The 22,216-nt window shown below is 34.4% G+C and overlaps 2 protein-coding genes across 4 annotated transcripts in view; one reads left to right on the forward strand and one right to left on the reverse strand.

Annotated features, from left to right (window-relative positions):
- Positions 1 to 20,126, forward strand: part of EPG5 (ectopic P-granules 5 autophagy tethering factor) — a 140,212-nt gene extending 120,086 nt beyond the window's left edge. For 2 of the 3 annotated variants that reach the window (XM_074201647.1, XM_074201648.1), the window contains exons 39-44: positions 309 to 453; positions 3,706 to 3,948; positions 6,016 to 6,232; positions 7,124 to 7,339; positions 10,163 to 10,277; positions 13,515 to 20,125. In XM_074201647.1, the coding sequence (XP_074057748.1) occupies positions 309 to 453; positions 3,706 to 3,948; positions 6,016 to 6,232; positions 7,124 to 7,339; positions 10,163 to 10,277; positions 13,515 to 13,697 (1,119 nt within the window). In that variant the 3' untranslated portion in view covers positions 13,698 to 20,125. Of the gene's footprint in view, positions 1 to 308; positions 454 to 3,705; positions 3,949 to 6,015; positions 6,233 to 7,123; positions 7,340 to 10,162; positions 10,278 to 13,514 lie in introns of all 3 variants that reach the window. The other variant, XM_074201649.1, reaches the window with a different exon arrangement.
- SIGLEC15 (sialic acid binding Ig like lectin 15) overlaps positions 3,679 to 22,216 on the reverse strand; it is a 60,461-nt gene continuing 41,923 nt past the window's right edge. Inside the window, exons 6-7 of the mRNA XM_074201651.1 lie at positions 6,200 to 6,314; positions 3,679 to 4,015 (exon numbers count right to left, since the gene is read on the reverse strand). The gene's annotated coding sequence lies outside the window, so the exon portion shown is untranslated. The remainder of the gene's footprint in view (positions 4,016 to 6,199; positions 6,315 to 22,216) is intronic.

The following is a 22,216-nucleotide window of genomic DNA, read 5'->3' on the forward strand; positions in this document are numbered from 1 at the left end:
TTTCGTCTTTGTATCCCTAATGCACAGAGCCTGTTGCAGAGTATGGCTCAATAAATATTGATTCATCTATTGCTTGAGTGGAGACCCTTTTCCTCCTTCCTTGGGGAAATCATTTCCTTCCCTGAACTTGAGTTATCTTATCTGTAAATTGGGATCAATTAATAGTAGCCTTTTTTACTTCCTAAAATTTTTGTGAAAATCAAATAACATAATGTCAGATTTTTAAAAAATTAACCCTTCTGTTATTGGATGTGAATATTCAGTTAATTTTAGTTGAATTGACTTGAAAACATTTTGTTTTTGTTTAGGATGCAGTTCCAAAATGCCTGGCTTTCACTCACCAGGTGGTACAGTTTCTCAGCTCTCTGGAACAAAGTGGAAAAATTACCTTTGCAGTACTAGAACAGGAAATGTCTAAGCTTTTGGATGACATTGTTGTTTTTAATCCACCAGGTAAGGGACAAATAGAAAAAATGCAAACTTATTTTAGCCAAATAACTTGGAATGGTAATGCTAGTGAAATGGGAGATTGAAATGGAAGCTTTTTGTCTCTTCCTCCGAAGATTCAGTTCTGCCTCAGTTGGAAGTTTCCTCCACTTATTTAACTTCAGTGGTTTAGCAATTTCAGAAGTCTTTCTTCTATGTCACACAGATTCTTTCATTCTCCAACTTTCTGATTAGGGTTCCCTTATGCATTTTCACATCCTTTTCTGTCTTTGTATTTAACTAGGATGGGAAAAAAACTTTCAGTTTTAAAGAAGCATTTTATTCTCTCTGATAACCTGAAAAGTGGAGAATCATTTCAGTAAGCATTTTATTTTCTTTTTTAGAAGGGAGTTAGCCAACCTGTACTTTGTGAATATGTAATGTAGTAGCAATGGCTGAGCTATGGTAGAAAGAAAAATATTTTGCTATATTTTCGGGTCACTGCAAAATTTCCTTGGCATCCTATACTTGCTGGAAGAAAAATTTTCTGACTTTTATATTTCTTTTTGATAGTGCTAATTTCCACCTCACTTATTAAACTTTTGTTAAAACCTGTTAAACCTGGCCTTTAGTCTTAGTTTACCATTTATTTTAGTAAGCTGCTTAAATCTTTCAAAGTTGTTTATATTTAGAATGTTATTATGTAAATTATTCTTTTGGCTTTACTTACTTTACTCTGTATTGCTTCATAAAAGGCTTCTTAGGTTTCTTTGAAACCATCCTTTTCATCATTTCTTACAGTGCAGTAATACCATTGCACAATGGATGGATATTCCAGTGGTTTACAGGTCCTTATAAGTTACAGAAAGAACTTCTATAACTATTTTTGTATATAGGAGTCTTTTTTCCATGTTCTTTCCATTCTTTGGAATATAGACTTGATAGTGGTATTAATGGGTCAGAGGATATGTATAGTTTAGTAACATTGGGGTTTACTTTCCAAAATGGATTATCAATTCACAACTGCATTGGCGTGCAGCAGTGTGATGAACTTAATCTTCTGAAGAGATATTTATGTCTTCTCGTATTAGAATAATATAAACAATTCATCCTTGTATAGTCTTTCCTGATTACTCATTCATATTTAACTTTCTGTGTTTCTTTTGACTCCTATGTTTCTCTTCCAAAGTTTATATGTAGTTCTGTTCTTCTCATAAGGAATGCTTGGGAGTTCCATTTGATTCCTCTTAGGATTAGTCTCAGTTTTTCTGGATAAATTATATTTGACTGTAAGTCTATATTTTTTGCCATTTGGAATATTATATGACATGCTTTCCATTTGATTTTTAAAATTTTTTTAAAAAGTCTTTTTGCATTTCTTTCCTTTTTTTTTTTTTGGTGGGGGGGAAGCTAGGGCCCCATTCACTTTCCATTACACCTCTTCTTTCATCCTAAGTCTGTGACACAGAACTGGGTAATGAGTAATAGAACTACAAGTTGACATCCATTCTTGCTCTCAGCATTAGTTCAGGAGTTCTCTGGGATCTCTTTCTGTCCTGGTGCTTCTTATGCTGGTACTCTTGTCTTGGCTCTCTCTTTATCTGTGGACTTGATATGCTTCTTGTTGTTGCCATGTCTGCTATCACATTGCTTTCCTCATCAGCCCTTACCTCAGGTCCTCTGATCTCTTTGTCTGTCTTCCTAAGCTTCCTTAGACTGGGAAGATGATTCACCATGACTTTTTCATGACTTTCCTGCTGAGAATTTGTTCTGACCTGTTTTCCAGGTGGTTGTGATGGAGAGGTGGTGGGATGAATTAAGCAAAAGTTCTTCTCACTTGGCTATCTTGACTCTACCTTTTGCTACTCTATTTGATTTTTAACATTTTAAAAAAAGATCTGTTTCTTCCAGCTATCCTACTAACTTTGTGGCATATTTGAGTTTTCACTTTGTAGATGTTTTAGACTTGTTCTATTTATTTAGGTTTTTGTAGTATTGGCTTCATTATATCTTTATCATTCTTTTTTTTTTAGTTTTTAGTTTTTTCAAGGCAAATGGGGTGAAGTGGCTTGCCCAAGGTCACACAGCTAGGTAATTATTAAGTGTCTGAGGCCGGATTTGAACTCAGGTACTCCTGACTGCTCTATCCACTGTGCCACCTAGCCACCCCTTATCTCTTTATCATTCTTAACCTTTGTTACTTATTCTTCCAAATTTATTTCCTGACTTAAAATTTTGTGTTAAAGCTTGTTCTTGTCCTTGCCCTTTTTACTTAGCTTCAGGTCCCAGCTCAGGTCTACAGGATAAATTGAGATCAGTATTAAAGTAACTGAGCTATCGGTCAGTCCCTGGTCCATTACTTTATTAGTAACTCATCTAGAAATCCATGTTGGTTTGGAGCTCTTCCTTGATCTTTTGTATTACAGTTGCTTGGAAAAGAACTGGGCAATTCAGTTTCCTGCTAATCTATTGTCTTTATCAGTTTCTGTACTTTTGTGTCTTTACCAGCTTCTCAACCTAATTTATGTAATAATTGATATTTCTTATCAGTGGGTTCATTGATCTTGAAGCTTAACGTAGTAATGAATGCTTCTAAATATCCTACTCTTAGTGGTGAGTTGGAGATCATTGGGTTGGAGATACTGGACCTATAATTTCATTGGTGTGACAAACTCCCAGTGAAGAAATATATTTGTTCTACCAATATGGATCTATAATTGTTCCATAACTAGACTTACTTTGTAACTATAAGAGTTGCCTAGGATCATGTATCTAGTATGTTTCAGAGCTTGGACTTGAATACATGTCTTCCTGACAGGAATGCTCCCTATCCAAGATAATTCTTTACTTCTCAGACTATGATTAGCCTTTAAAGTTTATGTTTATTTTTATATTTAAATGTCTAAGAATTAAAAGGAAATTCTTTAGTTTTGCTGAATACATCCTGCTAAACATTCCAAAAATACATTTTTTTTTATTATAACTTAGCACTCCTCTTATTCACTGTGACTTCTAGGTGGTTTGAAAGCATTAGTTTTCCCTTGGTGAACCTAGGAAATACATTTTCATCTAGCAGGCCAATACTTATTAACTGATAAGAACTATGAAATGTCTATGTTTTGGTTGTTTTGGAAACTACCATCAAAACTCTGAAGTCTGCACAAATTCTTGCTAAGAATTTAAGTGTTGCTGTTCTCTTTTTCATCAGATGAATTTTAATAATATTGAAAGACCAGTGATAGGTTACCTATGTATATCAGTATATTTTATTTCCTTCAGATATGGATAACCAGACTCGTCATATGGCTCTCAGCAGACTCTTTGTTGAAGTTTTAACAATGATGAATAATGCTAGTATCCCAACAGCTGAGTTCCTTAGGGGCAGTGTCCGGAACTGGATTGACCAGAAAGTTCATGGGCTGGTAGTGCTGCCCCTTTTGACAGCAGCATGCCAGAGCTTGGCTTCTGTTCGACACATGGCAGAGATTACAGAGGCCTGTATCGCTGCTTACTTTCAGGATGGTGAGTATTCATTATTTTGCATGATAGTTTTATTTTTCCCAGGAACAGTTCAGTTATAAAAGATGATCTATTGGGATATAGGAGGTGAAAAAAGAACAACATGAATCAGGAAGGTGGTATTCTAAATTCTTATGTGTTTGTGAATGTATCTCTCCTTTAGGGATAGGAAGGAGGTGTTTTTCATTTTCAGTGAATCCTACTCTTGTTATTTATGCCCCTTAATTATATCTTTGGTTAATATTACAGTGGTGGTATAGGATTTTATTATCCCACTCATTATCATTTCAAATCTTTATTGTCGAAAATTTAACTATGCACTCTTAACCAAACCATGATTGAATCCTAGTGTTCATTCTTGACATTTTCTTATGCCACTTATTTTACTCTCCAGTTTCAGTTGTTAACATTTTCCAAGTATGAGTTGTTGAAACAATACTAAAATTAGAAGATCTGGGTTCTACTCTCAAATTTCCCACTCACTGTATAATCTCAGGTCAGACTTTTCACTATTAGATTTGTATTTCTTCATATGTAACATTAAAGAGTTGGTCTGGAGTTAGGACATATTAGGTATTTAATAATTTAATAAATCCTTGTTTATTGATTAAATGACCTTTGCAATTCTCTCTCCCCAGTTCTCTAGTTTTTAGATATGGTTTTTCTATCATCTGATTGGAAATTTACCTTTAAGCATAACTAATAATAGATAAATAATAATATTTTTTAAATGTTAACTTCTCAATATTTTTAAGATAACTTTAAAAACAAATTTTGTTCTTTATTTAATTTCCTTTTTATGTTTTATTTATTTTAGTTTTAATTTATGGAATAAAACAATCATTTCCTTAATAGTATAATTAAAAAAAAAGATGATTGCTCATATAGCTGCAAATCTAGTATGTATAAATTGCTGTTCCTTTTAAATATGTACTAAAGTTATCATATACGTTTCTTTCTTTTTTTTGTTGGATGTATACCTTGTGAATAGAACATGTATACACACCTACACATGTACAAAGAAACACAAATATAATCACCTAATAGGTAGAAGTGGACTTTGTATGTCTCTATATCCACCCTAATAAGTGAGGTGGAACCACTAGCCACTCTACAAAAATGTCTCCTGCAGTATTTTCCATTTCAGAGTTAAGAGAGTTGTATATCTGAAAGTAATGGCACTTGGGTAGCACTCTTGAGATCAGAATGATTATTTTGCAAAAATATATTATAATGTATACAAAGACTATTCTAAGATTTTATTATAGCATAACTTTATCTTGACTTTGCTACTTATAACTTGTATAACTGTGAGTATATCACTTATGTCCTTTTGACCTAATTTTCCTCATTATAAAAATAGTTTGTATTAGATAACCTCTTAGGAGCCTTTTAGCACTAATTCCTATGACGTAAGCATCCCCGACTCAAAATATTTACTTAATTCTTATAACCAGAGGAAAAAAAGGGAATGTTTAATTATTTAAATTTTAGATTTAAAACTAAAAACTATCTTTTTATGATTTTGTGAAACATTTTAAACAGATAATCTGAACATGATAAGCTTTGATAGATAAAAATACACTGGGGAAATCAATTTTCCCATATTCCTCCCCTATTAGTTCTTCTAATCTCCTCACAGCATAGTTTAAAAAATATTTCCTATCTCACAAAGCTGCAGTTTCTTGGAGGCAGCAAAGAAGTTTGTTTGTTTATTTATTTGTTTAGCCATCTACCCTCCTATCTGTTTGTTTATTCTGCATGTTATTCTGCTCTTTAGTTACTTAAGAAATGCTTTTTGAGCACAACAAACAATAGGGTCTAGGAATTGGAAACTTCTGATCTTACTTTAGTCAGATTTCCTGTATATTCTATAACATTTAGCCTTAATCAGGTATTTGGTTCCTGAATATTTCTTACTTAAGAGTTGGTGTACCGATTTTCTCAAAGATTATAATGAGAAATAATTTCATGTTATGAAATTTAAAGTGAAAGACTGTGTTAGAATAGTTGAGTTATTGTGTTTGGTGCTGTTTTATTTACTTCTCTTCTTCCTCCCCTACTTATTAGATTCCCTCAACTATCATTTGGGATGGGGTCCTATCCTTGTATCCCTTCAAGTTCCTGAACTCACCATAGAAGACTTTATTCAGGAGTGCCTGTCCCTTGGAAGTTATTTGACATTGTATGTCTATATACTGCAGTGTTTAAATAGTGAGCAAACACTAAGAAATGAAATGAAAATGTTGCTAACCTTAGGAAAGTGGCTTGATCAAGCATGTCCCAGGTATGTTGTTGGTCTTCTGGATGCTATATTAAGCATGTTACTTAGTTTATGTATTTTAAATGTGCTTAAACTTTAATTAAACCTAAACATAAAGAAACAAATGTTAGATTTAGAAAATCCTGTTAGATATTCTCACTGTGCTTTTGATTAAATGAATGAATTGAATGTAGAACTTTGGAAATAAATTTAGAATAGTAGTTTCAGACTCAAAATAGAAATGGGGCTATTAACGCTACATAAGGATCCTGTGGTCTGAATATTGATTTTGAAATCACATATTAACTTTACCAGTGTCCTATTGTATTTTTTATTTATTTTGTTATATATTCTTCTATTATGTTTTAATTTAGTTTCAGAGTCAGGCCTTGTATTTGACACTTCTGACTTAGAAAATCTTGCAAAGTGATTATAAGAATAGTGTATAGATTATTAAAATATGAAACCTTTCATTAAAAGTAAAACATTATTTGTTACTGTAAACTCTAGTTGCAAATAGTAAAGCAAATTACCAGAGAGTCATAGAATGATGGAATGTTGGTGCTGGAAAGGACTTTAGAGATCATGTAATATAAACTATTCCTCTTTTCTTGTCCACTTCATTTTACAGATGAGGAAACTGAGGCAGACCTAGGCAAGTTAAGTAATTTGCCTGAGGTCACATAACTAGTTCTGGGAATGCAGGGCCTAGCACCCAGACTGACAAATGAGTTATGTTTCTACTACAAGTTGATGATCTTAAGTATATTTCCTTTTAGTAACTTTGTTTTACAAAAATAATATAATTTTTAATGGTTTATATCATGTACACGAACCTGTAAACCTAATGGTATAGCAGTGCAGGGTGAAAATAAATTCCTAATTTTTTCCTTTCTTTTCTTATGTCACTCCAAGTTCTGTGAGAGATGAAGCAAAGCTCTTTCTGTGGTGGCATCAGGTGCTGCAGTTGTCCCTGATCCAGACCGAGCAGGATGATGCTGTGCTGATTGGATCTGTCATCCGGACTCTTCTTGGGATCCAAAACAGACAGAGCCAGGCAGCAGAGGAGAGGCTGAGCTCGGGGATACTGGGTGCCATTGGATTGGGCAGGAAGTCTCCCTTGTCTAATAGGTAAGAATTAGAAAGACGTATTCGTCTTTGTGAAGTCCTAATTTCAGAACCGGTATGGATGCTAAAGAAGAAAACCTGTTGATTATGACCAGACAGGTCACTATCCTGTCCCTAAAATGAAGTCTTTGATGAAAAAAAAAATGCAAAGGTATGAAGTAAAGACCACCACCAATTATAGACCCCACTCCTTCCATGGGAGTCTTCCTTGTGTCTCACTGCCATATAGAGAAGATACTGAATCTTCTGTGTAAACTCTGGCTTGTCATTCTGAGCCTGAAGAAACCTGAGTATAGGCCCAGTGCTGGCCTGTATGGCTGTTATTAAGGACCATTCACTCATTAACACCTAAACTGTGCCAAGCTCCATACTAGATACTGCACGTATAAGAACAGAAGTGAAGCAATCTTTAAATTCTAAGGAGTTTACTTTGGGACCAACCTATATTACTTGAGTATAGTTTCTAAGCAGAAAATTGTCTACCAGGTGATGAATTTTTTTCAGCCAAAGCAATTTAAGAAAACTATTAAGGTACTGAGGAGTTATGACCTGCTTTGGTGCTGATTTGTTCTTGATGTTTTGATGCCTAGGTTATATTTTGGTTTTACATAAGCCATTTTTGAGGAAGACTGTAGCATATATTTCTACTAATAGGTTTCAGAAATCTATGGTGACAGTATATGATAGTGGGAAGTGTGATAGATTTAGTCAGAGGACCTGTATTCAAATCCAGAGGACGACCTATATTCAAAATCTCTCTTGGGCTCAGCTTTTATTTTAGGCAAAATGAGGTTACACTAGATTCTTCCTAAAACCCCCTCAATTCTAATTCCTATCATTCTATTAGGTTCCATATGGTATACAGGTTATTTTAAACTTAAAAATTAGGTTTCCCAGCTTTATAATCTTTATAATTTTTTTTCAAAATAGTTAATGTATTTTGTGTCTTATCTGATAAGACAAAGTTAATGCAGGGGATTACTATTCTGCCATGGAAAGAGCTTTAAGCTGAAACTAAGCTTTAAGCAAAATAGGTTTATTGGTCTATTTTTCAGCATTGGAGATACATTAAGAGTTAGGTTATATATCTACTGATTAATTGTTCTAGTGCAATTCTTTTAGATAAAAGTCAGCATTTATTTTTTTAAAGAAAGATATTTATTTTGAATTTTATTATTTTTCCTCTATTCTTGCTTCCCTCCACCTACCCCCCCCCCCAAGAAGGCATTCTCTTAGTCTTTACATTGTTTCCATGGTACACACTGATCTAAGTTGAATGTGATGAGAGAGAAATCATATCCTTAAGGAAGAAAAATAAAGTATAAGAGATCAAAATTACATAATAAGATAATGGTTTTTTTCCCTAAGTTGAAAGTAACAGTCTTTGGTCTTTGTTCAAACTCCACAATTCTTTCTCTGGATATAGATGGTATTCTCCATCGCAGATAGCCCCAAATTGTCCCTGATTATTGCACTGATGGAATGAGCAAGTCCATCAAGGTTGATCATCACCCCCAGGTTGCTGTTAGGGTGTACAGTGTTCTGCTTGTTCTGCTAATCTCACTCAGCATCAGTTCATCCAAATCCTTCCAGGCTTTCCTGAATTCCCATCCCTCCTGGTTTCTAATAGAACAGTAGTGTTCCATAACATACATATACCACAGTTTGTTAAACCATTCCCCTTAATTTCCAATTCTTTGCCACCACAAACAGGGCTGCTATGAATTAAATCTTTATTATCTTGAAAGGGATGACTTTATTTACATCATGTATTATAATACATAAAGTCAAAGGGCACAAGGATGAGATAATTAAATTCAAATTTTAATGATCAAAAATGTGTTAGAGCATGTTAGCAAGAAAGGTAACTGGTGAGAAAGGAATCTGAGTAATCTTAAAACAAAACAAAGTTAGAAAATCTCCAGACTAGAACCTTTTTGAAAGAATATGTGTCCTGGCTTAGTCAGACTCCTAGATTATCTCTTCACACTTAGCTATCTTTTATTATTATTTTCTTCTAGTCCTAATCAGTGTTGAAGATATATTTCATACCTCTGGAATAACAGCATTCGCATGGAAAAACCAGATCTAGTGAAATATAGCAATTCCAAATTCAGCAAATCTATATTTTAACAATATTTTTCTTAGATATTATAGAATCCAATATGATTGTACAAGTTTGTTTTCATGTTGTCCAGTATTTAATGTATCTTTGATATTGCTCATGATCAATAGCGAATTTTGAAGTTAAGCTTTGAGTGGCCCGAGGTATAACATTGTACTACCACTTTTCCTAGCTGTCTTAACTTAATCATATTTAATTTATAAAAAATATGTTTTAACTTTGTTTTTGTTTTAATTTTTTTTTTGCCAAGGCAATGGGGTTAAGTGACTTGCCCAAGGTCACACAGCTAGGTAATTATGTGTTTGAGTCTAGATTTGAACTCAGGTCCTCCTCATTCCAGGGTTGGTGCTCTATCCACTGTGCCACCTAGATGCCCCTTATTTTAATCTTTAAGGGCTACAAATTAATTTCATAAATCCATAAGGACTATTGTGTTCCTTGATAAATTTTGCCCTTAGTTGAGAGGATATACTTTTATTCTTATATGTAAATTTGATGTTCTATATTATGCTATTATGGATGAAGGATTAAAATATACTAATACTTTATATGGCATACATAATATAGTTTTGCTTGAAATTATTAAAAAAATGGAGATGCTCTTTATTAGCAGTTGAATTTTGATAGCATTTCCTAGACTTGATTTGTAATGTTTATTGAAATTATAATCGATTCCTCTTTTGGCCTTTGCATTTTCTAAGATTCCGTGTAGTTGCAAGAAGTATGGCTGCCTTCCTTTCAGTTCAGGTTCCTGCAGAAGATCAAATTCGTTTGAAATCTGGTTCTGAATTACATTTTTCTCCAAAAGCTCAGCAGGTATGTAATAGCCTTTTTTCCATGTAATAGTGAACCACTGAAGGTTTTTTGAGCAATGAGTGATGACAAGATATGAGGATCAGGAAGATTTATTTAGCAACTATGTAAAGAAGGGATTGGGGTCAAGTAAACTAGTTAGGAGGTTCTTCTAGTAGAATGGTAGGCCTAATACCTGGGCAGAGCGGTATCATTAGAAGTCAGAGTAGGGGAGAGGATAAAAAAGTAGTAAATAGACTGTTGCATTGAATGCTACAGAAAATTAAAAGAATATTTAGATGAAGAAAAAGCCATTGAATTTTATAACTGACTGTAGAGGTGTTAATATCAGTGGAATTCTAGAGAGGAAAGATGTTCCTTATTATCAAGAAGATGATGCTTTGACATGCAAGTGAACTTAAAAATTAAGTGAGGGAGGGTTGTTCAGAGTTGCCAACTTGACTTTCTCCCCCGGAGCCACCTAGGTCCAGTGACAAGATATATAAGGACAATTGGAAACAGCCCTGGATGCAAGTGAGAGATTTTGGCTTTTTAAAGCTAAGGTCCTTCTCAGGTCTCAGTTTATGGAGGAAAAGAAAATCAAGACATCTCTAAATCTCTTTTCCATTTTTTTTTGCTCCTGCCTAGAATTCTTCTTATTTTGTTTTATGTCTCTGCAAGAAGGCAATCAATATTATTCAATTTTCCCAAATCAGAATTCTGAGTTATTGATGACTAAATTCAGTGACTCTTTATTTGCCAAGTGACCCTAGTGAAAATATTTGAACATCTCTTTCTTATTTCTCATTTTAAAACTGAATGTCTTCTCTTGTGAAATTATTTTGATAACTTTTTCCTTTTTAAAATAACCTGAGTTTTATAATTAAAAAAAAATTTGAAGGGAAGCCAGCTTATAAAAGCATTGGAAACAATAAATGCCATTCTAAAAAGTTTAACAATGAACATCTTTTGTGGTAGCAAGAAGTAAAGGTGGCCCCTGTCCACTTGTTGATCATCTTATGGTGCATGAATGCAGTGGAAAACCACTCATTCCATATAAGAAGACTTATGTCAAGTGATACAAAATGAAGTAAGCAGAACCAGAAAGCATTTGCACAGTGGGAGGAGGGGAACTAGGGATAGGCCAAAAAAAAAAAAAAAGAAAAGAAGGGTGATTGAAGCATTTATAACAGTGCATGGGGAAAAGCTGAAGCAAATTCAGAAGGACTCAAGTCAAGCAGGTCAGCTTTGAAAGTAACATATTAAATTGTGTGTGTGTGTGTGTGTGTGTGTGTGTGTGTGTGTGTGTGTGTGTGTTTATCAAGCTGTACAGGAGAGATTTGCATTTTTATATATAATTCTCTTTTCCTGTCTTTATTTTGCATATGGAAATGTTTTTATGTTAAAAAAATAAAATTTTATGTTAAAAAATAAAATTCTAAAATTAAACCAGGGTTTTTGACTATGACCCTGATGTCTCTTCTAATTTTGTGAAATTTTAAAACACAAACACATGTCTTTGCTTTTTAATTCTTAACAGTTACTATAACAATTTAAACTACTTTCCATCTTAATTTCATGCAAAAGAACTCTCCATTAGTTTATCTGAACTACTTGGCTTCTAATGATATGAATTGGTAATTTATCTTTAACCTGCCAATTCACCTCCTAACTTTATCAGATTCTCTCTGTGCTTGCATCCTGCTCAAGGAAAGGCCAATTTCTCTTCAGCTCAAATAAAATTTTATGTCTATGATTCTTTTGTTTTTAGGTAGCTCTATCTGTATCATCTGTATCGCTCCATCTTTCTATCCAACCTGATTATGGTTGTTGTTATCCATCTGTGCCCAATAGTGCCACTTTCTTGATCTAGAATGCCCTTATTAATGCATAGTGGGATTGTCAGCTCAGAAAGGGTAGAAAGCCAAGGCACTTTTCCCTTCTCTCTGGAGTCAAACACTTCTTAGTCTGAGTATCTTCTTTTCTCTTTTCACTCCTAGATCAGAAACAAGGCAAACCCCTTTCAACTTGTTAATTTGAGGGAAGGAAGAAATATGATATTCATTAAAAGAAGGGATGTGATGACTTATTAGTCTTTTAGACAAACCTAGAGCAAAAGGTTTTTGAAGCTTGGTTCATGCAAAAAACTTTAAGTAACAGGCCATAACTTTTAAGTAATAGGCCATAACTTCTAAGAAAGTTTTAACAAAATGAAAGTTCTAAGTTCTACATTATTGTTCTATTAGAAATCAGGTGGGATGGGAATTCAGGGAAGCCTGGAGGGATTTGCATGGACTGATGCTGAGTGAGATGAACAGAACCAGAAAAACACTGTACACCCTAACAGCAACATGGGGGCAGTGATCAACCTTGATGAACTTGCTCATTCCATCAGAAACTCAGGGATGATTTGGGGCTATCTGCAATGGAGAATGCCATCTGTATCCAGAGAAAGAACTGTGGAGTTTGAACAAAGACCAAAGACTATTACCTTCAATTTAGGGAAAAAAACCCGTTATCTTATTATGTAATTTTGCTATCTCTTATACTTTATTTTTCTTCCTTAAGGATATGATTTCTCTCTCATCACATTCAATTTGGATCAATGTATACCATGAAACAATGTAGAGACTGGCAAGTTGCCATCTGTGGGGAGTGGGGGGAGGGAAGTAAGATGAGGGGAAAATTTGTAAAATTCAAAATAAATAAACTTTAAGTACAAAAAAAAGAAAGTTCTAAGTCCTATTGAATGGGAAAAAAAAGTTATTTTCTCCCAGGGAGAATGACCTCATGCACAGAAAACACAGAAGTATTAAATATTCAACTATGTAGTCTTGAATCTTAATTGAAAGAAGGGAAACTATAAGGGAAAGGTTGGGATGGCCCTGGACGGGAAGGGACTTGAGATGGCCCAGTGGGGAAGAGGACTTTCTAAGGAGGCAGAAAAGAATGAATGGAAGATGAATTCCAGAATAAAGCTGATATTTGAGGAAGCTGATACTGGGATCATAGGAAAAAAGGTTGGAAAGGTAGTGTAGAATTCAGTTATTGAAAACCTCAGAAATCAGGGAAAGGAGTTTTTAAATGTTGTTTACTGGGGCCTCTTCTATTGCATATGTGAGTGAGTATATACACACACACATACACACAGAGGCTAAGAGATGCTTTTTCTATTGTTTATTTTCCCCAAGACTAATAATTAATATTGCATTTTTAAGTAATATGCTTCTCAGTTAAGTGTTGTCTTCCTTGTTTTTTTAGGCACTGAATACTCTTGAATCCATGTCTTCAAGCAAGCAGTATGTAGAATTTCAGGAACAGATCTCCCAAGCATCTCAGTTTATAAAGCATCCTGGTCATTGTCTTCAGGATGGGAAAAGTTTTCTGGCTCTTCTTATTAACTCTTTGTACCCAGAAGTACATTATCTGGACATTATTCGATAGCAGCACTGAGGTCCATGGGAAACCCTGTGATGATTTCTGTTTACATTTAATGTTGTTATTGCACAAGAAACTTTGACTGTCTAGGTTCTCTGTAGAATCAAGTACAACCAATGAGGAGGATGTTGGAAGGAATGTGGGCACTGGTCATTTCTACTGGTATGCAAAAGTTCTGTGTGTGTGTACATGTTTTCTCTTAGCTATTACAGTAACATTGTTAAAGCACCAAGGACTATTTAGTTTTTTTTCCTGTGAAAATGAGAAACTTGATTAAGTTTCACCCCAATACTAAGCCAGTAGACCTTGCAGAATAACACAAGATCACAGATCATAGGATAATTTTTTTTTCTTTTTCATTCTCCTTGCCCTTGAAAAAATAAACGATTGTAGCTCTCATAGAGTAAGTTGGAATCACATGAAAAAACTTCACTTTTGAATCTCATTTGGACTCCTCAAAATATTGCCACATTTAATCTGAAAGCTGGAAATTATTTATATTTCCATAATCTACTTTGTGATTCTGCAATCCTTTGAAAAATGTGTTCTTCCTTTTAGAAGAGACTTTACATTTAGAGGAGATGTTTTTAAGTAACTACATGTATTATGTATTACTTCTCACTAATTATAAGTCCATTAGTAAACCTATTCAATACCACAGGTCAAAATCTATCTTTAGTTCTGTACATGGTGCTGGAATGAAGAAAATTCTTGATGGTAAAACTTTTTTGTTGAGCTCCATGGCCCTCTCTCACATCAGTACAGGGTTCCAGGTGTGTATTTGAAGCCTTCCTATCTGTCCAAACCACCTGTAAGAATTTGAGCTCTGCTGTCCTAGCTTTCAAGCATCTAGGGTACATTTCCACTGGAAGAAACTGAGAATGAGTGGTGTGGATTTGTCCTGGCAAACTATGACATCAGTTCCTGAATCAGCTCAGCAATGAAAGTGGAACATCTGCAAGTCAAATATGCTCTAGAAGTCAGTCACTGTCTAAAACAGTGGTTACCATATCCTGGCTGCTGATGAGAAGCAGAGGTGGTTGATAACTTTTTTGTCTCTTCCTGAAAAGTACTTAAGATTCACCAGTGAGGATTCTATTCATTCATAAAATTGAGGTCAAAAGGAGAAAAGAATAAGGACATCTTCTGGTTTCCTCCTTTAGCTCTTTATTTGAACTTGAGTAGAGGTTAGAGGACAATTCAGAATCTCAAAGAGATTAAGTAGCTCACTGACCTAGGGAGATATATATTCCTGAACTCTAGATTTGATGAAAAGAGCACCTTATTGTCTCTCAAAATGCACTCTTACTATATATCTATTACAACATTCTGGCTATAATAAAACCACATTCTGTTGCCATTTTTCAATGTGTTGTTACTGCATTCCTTCCTCTAAATTAGAAATTGCATATTAGTTTCTATTATCATAGCACTGCCTACCTGAAATATATTTTGTCTGTTTTCAGTTGCTTAATGCTTTATGTATTTATCTGAAGTTCCATAGCTGTAGAGAGCCATTAGTGTTCTAATGGATGATGGACATCCTGCTCAGATTGCCATTTGAATGTTTATTCTTATATCTGGTAACTATGCAGAAGCATTCTCATGTTGAACTTCATTAATTAAGTAGAAGAAATTTAGTTCAGAATAACTTTCTCTAAAGCAGAATATAAAAAGCTTTCCAAATATGCTTATTAAGCAAACTGACCATTTCCTAGTTTTTCCTGGCTAAGTGTCTTTGGGGTCTTGATTTTTGCCCCATTCTTTTGGTTTTATTATTTCTCAAGTGCCCATTTCTTCTGCCTTCATCATTTTGTACTGAATCAAAATCTAACTCTTGGTTTTTAACCTAGGCATTTTGGCAGTATTGCCTTTTCTACTATAAAGGACAGTGCCCTGTTCATGGAGTGCATTTGATAAATTTTCTTGAATGGAATTGACTGCTGCTTTGATTTTAGCATTTCTATATTGTTTCTTTGAAAAAGTGGCAGTCATTGACTCTTAACAGTGTAGAAGATGAAAATATCAAATGACAATGTATATACTTTAAAGAAAATTATGTTCAATCTGTTAATTTTTGGAAATTTATGATATTTATAATGAACTTGGTTTGTAAAGAATTTTATGAAATAAAGAACATTATTGGTTGCATCTGTTAAGGAAAAAGGTTTGTGGGGAGATAACCTTGTGAAAATGTGATCATTGTGAAACTGAATGTAGATTTGATAGTCTTCTCAATGATTTTGCATTGTGATTTGAATAGCAAAGATGTTTGTTAAGTAGGCCTCCTGTATTATTACTGTTCAGTTTTTAAAAATATTTTATTAATTTTTCCAACTACTGCTAAGATAGTTTTCACAATCATTTTTTGTAAGGTTTGAGTTTTACAATTTTTTCTCCTAATCTTCCCTTCTCCCCCGGCAGAAAGCAATCTAATATAGGTTATACATGTATAACTATCTTAAACTTATTTCCTTATTAATCATGTTGTGAAAGAAGAATCAAATTTTAAAAAACTATGAGGGGAAAAATAATACATGAAACAAATTTTGAAAATTGAAGATAGTAAACTTTGTTCTGTATTCAGACTCCATCCTTCCTTCTCTGAATGTGGATGGTATTTTCCATTTTAAATCCTTTAGAATTATCTTTGATTATTGTACTTCTGAGATGAGTAATATATGACTAATATCCATCATAGCTGATTATCACATAATATTATATGAACAGTGTATGCAGTGTTCTTTTGGTTCTACTCACTTCACTCGGCATCCAGTCATTCAAGTCTTCCTAAGCTTTTCTGAAGTCCTGCCCCTCAGTTTCTTATGAAAACAAGTGTTCCATCATATTCACAAACCACAATTTGTTCAGACACACCCCAATTGATGGACATCCCCTCAATTTCCAATTCATTCCCACTATGAAAAGAGGTATTATAAATATTTTTGTACATGTAGGGTTTTTAATCCTTTTTTTGTTATCTCTGAGTTATAGACTTAGTAGTCATATTGCTGGGTCAAAAGACATGCACAGTTTTATTGCCCTTGGGGAGTAGTTCCAAATTGCTCTCCAGAATGGTTGGATCAATTCATAAAACCACCAAGAAGACATATGTGTCCCAGTTTTCCCACATCCCCTCCAACATTGATCATTTTCTATTTTTGTCATATTGGCCAATCTGATAGGTATGAGTGGTACCTCAGAATTATTGGGGTATTTTTTCATATGTCTAGAGATAGCTTTAATTTCTTCATCTGAGAACTGCCTGTTCATATCCTTTGACCACTTATTAATTGGGGAATGACTTGTATTATAAATTTTAGGGTTAGGGTTTTATTTTAGAAATGAGTCCTTTATCAGAAACAGTGTTTAGTTTTTAACATTCAAGGTGAAGTCAAGATTATAATAAAGTTTGATTTCCTGCATGGAGTGAATAAATGGGATTTGTGGTAAGTTGTCATGGTGACTTGAGACCAGAGAAATAGTGTTAAACTGTACTAAATGCTAAAGTCCTGCTGTAATCTCCTGGACATGAATAGTAACGGGTAGACCAATCTGACCTATACCCAAGAGCCAGAAATTTTACATTCTTTGCTTTAAAAATTAACATTTTGCCTTCCCGAGCAAAGCTTTTGAGATTGTGAACCCAGAATACTGGACCTCAAAACATTAGCAGGTGTTTTTTTTTTTTAATCTGGTGTGGCCACAAACCATGGGACAGTGCTTATTAGTAGCTTCGATTGTGGGAGGGAGCATTAGAGCATTTAGTCACATTCATAGTTCTAGAAAGCAGATCGTCTGAAATATTTACTTTCAAATGAAAAGGAGGGTAATGAGTTCCTTAGACTTTTCATTTTAATTAAATGCACACTTCCTAAGGGGGCGGCTAGGTTGCCTAGTGGATAAAGCACCGGCCCTGGAGTCAGGAGTACCTGGGTTCAAATTGGGTCTCAGACACTAATTACCTAGCTGTGTGGCCTTGGGAAAGCCACTTAACCCCGTTTGCCTTGCAAAAACAAAAAAAAACAAAAAATGCACATTTCCTGCTACCTTCAGTCTTGGATTAATTCATGTTGATTATACTTGGTCTGTTTTAGAGACAAGGTGTCATCCTAGTAAAAAGACCAGTGGGAAAAGGTAGGATCAATCTGGTTTGTTTTGAAAGTATGACAATATTGAGGCCACTGCAAGATCTTCACTTATAAAAGTGCCCTTTTACTACTCAGTTCCAGAAGATAGTCTGTCATTTTTATGATCTGATTACTAATTTCATTCCCCCCCCTCCACAACATAACAGCTCCCAATTACATTATATAGGAAAAATATGCATGCTTGGTGGTAATTCCTGCTATCAGGGAAGTAGAGGATTGTAGATCACTTGAGCTCAGGAGTTCTTAGTTGGAATAAGGCTAAAGCCATTTGGGTATCTAAACTAAGTCCAATACTAATATTGTAAGCCCCAGGGAGCTAGGGCCATTAGTCTGCCTAAGTAGGGACAAATCTTCTCAGGTTAGGAATGGAGCAAGTAAAAGCTTTGCTGCCAAACAGAAGTAAGATTGTGCTAGATGACTTCTGCACATCCAGTCTAGAGGAGAGAAGGAAAACTAGTTTAACAAAAGAAAAGGAAAGAAAGAAATCTGAGATTTAAGAACAAAACAACCCAACTCTGGACAAAATCTAAACCAAGTTTCAACCTCTCAATGGATGTTTTATCAGAGCTAACAAATGACGTTGATCAAATCCAAGCTACAGTACCTTCTCTTCCTTCACTTCCTTCACTTCCTTTTTTCTGGAGGTGATGATAGACTACTGAATTTTTAATGCTGGAATTATCTGCAAGAGCCTTATTTGCTAAGGAGAATGTCAGAGTCACATAACCTTTCAGAGGTGGAAAAGCTGTTGCAAAAAAATCCCTTCTGTTGTACTCTAGACATGTTATCATTCAAACATATAATACCCAGTAACTCACTACCTCATCATACAATCATTTCATTGTTTGGAAGCTTTTGTTAGAAAATTCTTTGTAATAGGCTTAAAACTTCCTCTATGTTTCAGAGAAATCAGGAAAAAATCTTTCATGGATGAACACTTAAATATTAAAGCAACTGTCTTGTCTTCTTTTGTATTTTCCATATCAAACAACCTCAGTTCTTTTAATTCTTACTCATCCAGTTCTTTCATTGACCCTCATGGGCATATTCTGATATCTTTCCTAAAAAGTGGCACTCAAAATAGCCTGAAGTATTGTAGATATTTACTGGAGAAGTTTTTTCTTCTGAACATTACTATTACTATAGCCTAAAATCATATGAGCTCTTTTAGTAATGACATCTTACTTGACTCATAGCAAAATTGTGATTAGTTTAAACCCAGATTATTTAATTTTACTCAGAACATTATTTATTAAAATGATAAATTTTCCTGTACTTTGTTCAGGTTTTTAAGAAAACTTTAGTGCAGCATTTTACCTAGATCTATTAAATTTTGTCCTTGTTTTGGAACTGCATTCTGTTAATGTATATTTCTACTCTCCTGTCAAATAATTAGCTCTCTAACATAGAAAGTGGCACTTGTGTATATTCATACATACATATATATGTATATTATACACACATATTTGGAGGGAATTGGTGTTAAATGACTTGCTGAAGATCCCAGTTAGTAAGTTTCTGGAGACTTGAACTCAGGTCCTCCTGACCCCAGGACTGGTAGTCAATCCCTTACACCACCTAGCTGCTCCCTTAGACATATTTCTATATTTAGGAAAACAGACTCCCAGGCCCATCTACTTGTTTGCATATCTTTCTGCATTAAATTCATATTCTGTAGCAGCACACCAATGTTCCTTTGCTTCAGAAAATTTCTCATTTAATTAGGAATTTCTGGGCTTTGAGTATTGGTCATTGTGTGATTTGCTACATATTAAGAATTATAATTTCCTTGGTTCTGGGTAGTCTGCTGACTACTTGCAAACTTTTAAATTAAACCACTATCTCTATTTTGTAGTGATAAATGCTGCTTCTCATATCTTATAATTTTCTATTTACAGATATAATGATCTATCTTAATAAGCCACTGATACTTAAAATTCATTTTTCTTCCAATGGATGAATTAATTATGTGGAGGAACACAAGTTATCTAGGTTAATCATTTTCCTTCATATGCACAGTATGGCATTGTAAAACCACTGACTTATTTTGGTTATCAATATTCATTTTTATTCACTGTGATTTTTACATTTACAGAAAAATGAGTTTGAATCTAGAGTCAAGGCAGGAAGAATTAAGAATAGATGTTCACATGTAATTATGTAAATAAATTGAATTTGCATTAAATTTGTACCTTGGCACTTCTCTTTGGTTTTATATAGTTGGTTGGAATCTCCAATTGGGACTTGGAGGAAGAGAAAATGTGACTCCACATTTGAAGGGACAATATCTATAATTTGATGAATCTATTTTTAAAGTTTTATTGATATGTTTTATTTTTAAATGACCTTCCTTTTCCCAATATATAGCTTTCCCATCCCTCTCACAGACAGCCATTCTTTATAACAAAAAGTATCAAAGGAAAAAACATTTACTGATTTTTTCTTTATTATTATTTTTTCACATTACAATGGTCTTGTAAAAGTAAACATAATCCCCCCCTCCACCCACAAAAATAGAAAAACCTTAAGAAATATAAAGTGTGTGTGGGGGAAACGTGCTTCAGTCTGTATTCAGATACTATCAGCTTTGTCTCTGGGATGGATTGCATTTTTATTTTAGAAAGATTTTATTTATTTTGAGTTTTACAATTTTCCCCCAATCTTGCTTCCTTCCCCCCATCCCCCACAGAAGGTAGTCTGTTGATCTTTACATTGTTTCCATGGTATACAATTGTGGATGGCATTCTTTATCATAAGTTAATCAGAGTTGTTGCTTCAATATTTTTCCCCACAGTTGTTATTGCTAGCTGTATTTCCCTCCATCCTATTTCTCTACCCCCATTTATTCTATTCTTTCTTCACTGTCCCCCCTCAAATGTGTGTTGCATTGAATTACCCTCTCATATAATCTTCCCTTTCTTCTATCACCTATCTCCTCCTCCCCTCCCCTGTCCCCTTTCTCTCATCCCTTTCTGTTCCTTCTTTAGGGCAGGACTGTCCAACCTTATTTTTAAAAGTTTTTATTGAAATAAGAGGTAATATATTTTGGTCTGTCATTTTAGTGAGAGGTCTATGGTAGCTTGGCTTTGTTTACTAAAGCATTTAGTAAACCCATAGGGTGCCACAAAAACTCACTTTCACATTTTGGACAACCCAACTCTAGGGTAAGATAGATTTCTATATGCTATTGAGTGTGTTTGTTATTTCCTCTCTAAGCCACTTCAGTGAGAGTAAAGGCTCACTCTTTCCCTTTCACCCCCCCCACTCCATTGCTAAAGCTTTTTCTTACCTCTTTGATATGAAGTATCTTAGCCCATTCTACCTCTCCTTTCCCTTTCTCCCAACACATTCCTTTCTCACCCATTAACTCCATCTTTATAGTATACCTTCATATTCAGCTCCCTCCTGCGCCTTGTCTTATATATTCCTTCTAAATGCTCTAATAAATAAGAAGGTTCATAAGAGTTATCAGTATCAACTTCCCATGTAGGAATACAAGCAGCTCAACATTAAACCCCTCAAAATTTGCCCTTCCCATCCACCCTCTTTATGCTTCACATTAATGCTGTACTTGAAAACCAAGCTTTCTGTTCAGCTCTGGCCATTTCAAAAAGGAACATTTGAAAGTCCTCTATTTCATTGAATATCCATCTTTTCCCCTGAAAGAAGATGTTCAGTCTTGCTAGTAGTTGATTATTGATTGTAATCCAAGCTCTTTTGCCTCCTGGAATATCATATTCTAAGCCCTATGAACCCTTAATGTGGAAGCTGCTAAATCCTGTGTAATCATGACTAGTTTCATGATATCTGAATTGTTTGTTTCTGACTACTATAATATTTTCTCCTTGACTTGGGAGTTCTGGAATTTGGCTATAATATTCCTGGGAGTTTTTATTTTGGGATCTCTTTCAGAAGATTATTGGTAGAATCCCTCAGTTTCTATTTTGCCCTCTGCATCTAGAATATCAGGGAAATTTTCCTGGAGAATTTCTTGAAAAAATGACATCTAAGCTCTCTCCCTGGTCATGACTTTCAGGGTAGCCCAATAATTTTTAAATTATCTCTTCCGGATCGGTTTTCCAGATCTGTTATTTTTTTTCCAATGAGATATTTCACATTTTTTCTAGTTTTTCATTCTTTTGGTTTTGTTTGTTTCTCACAAAGTTATCAGCTTCCCTTAGCTCCATCTGCATTTGAAGGAATTATTTTCTTCAGAGAACTTTTTTTTAATCTCTTTTTCCATCTGGCCAATTCTGCTTTTGAAGGCATTCTTTTCCTCATAGACCGGATAGACTGCTTTTTCCATTTACCCTAAACTGAAACTTGTTTTTAAGATGTTATTTTCTTCAGGTTTTTAGTAATTCCTTCACCAAT

The sequence above is a fragment of the Macrotis lagotis genome, chromosome X, assembly GCF_037893015.1.
Source record: "Macrotis lagotis isolate mMagLag1 chromosome X, bilby.v1.9.chrom.fasta, whole genome shotgun sequence".
Classification (NCBI taxonomy): domain Eukaryota; kingdom Metazoa; phylum Chordata; class Mammalia; order Peramelemorphia; family Peramelidae; genus Macrotis; species Macrotis lagotis.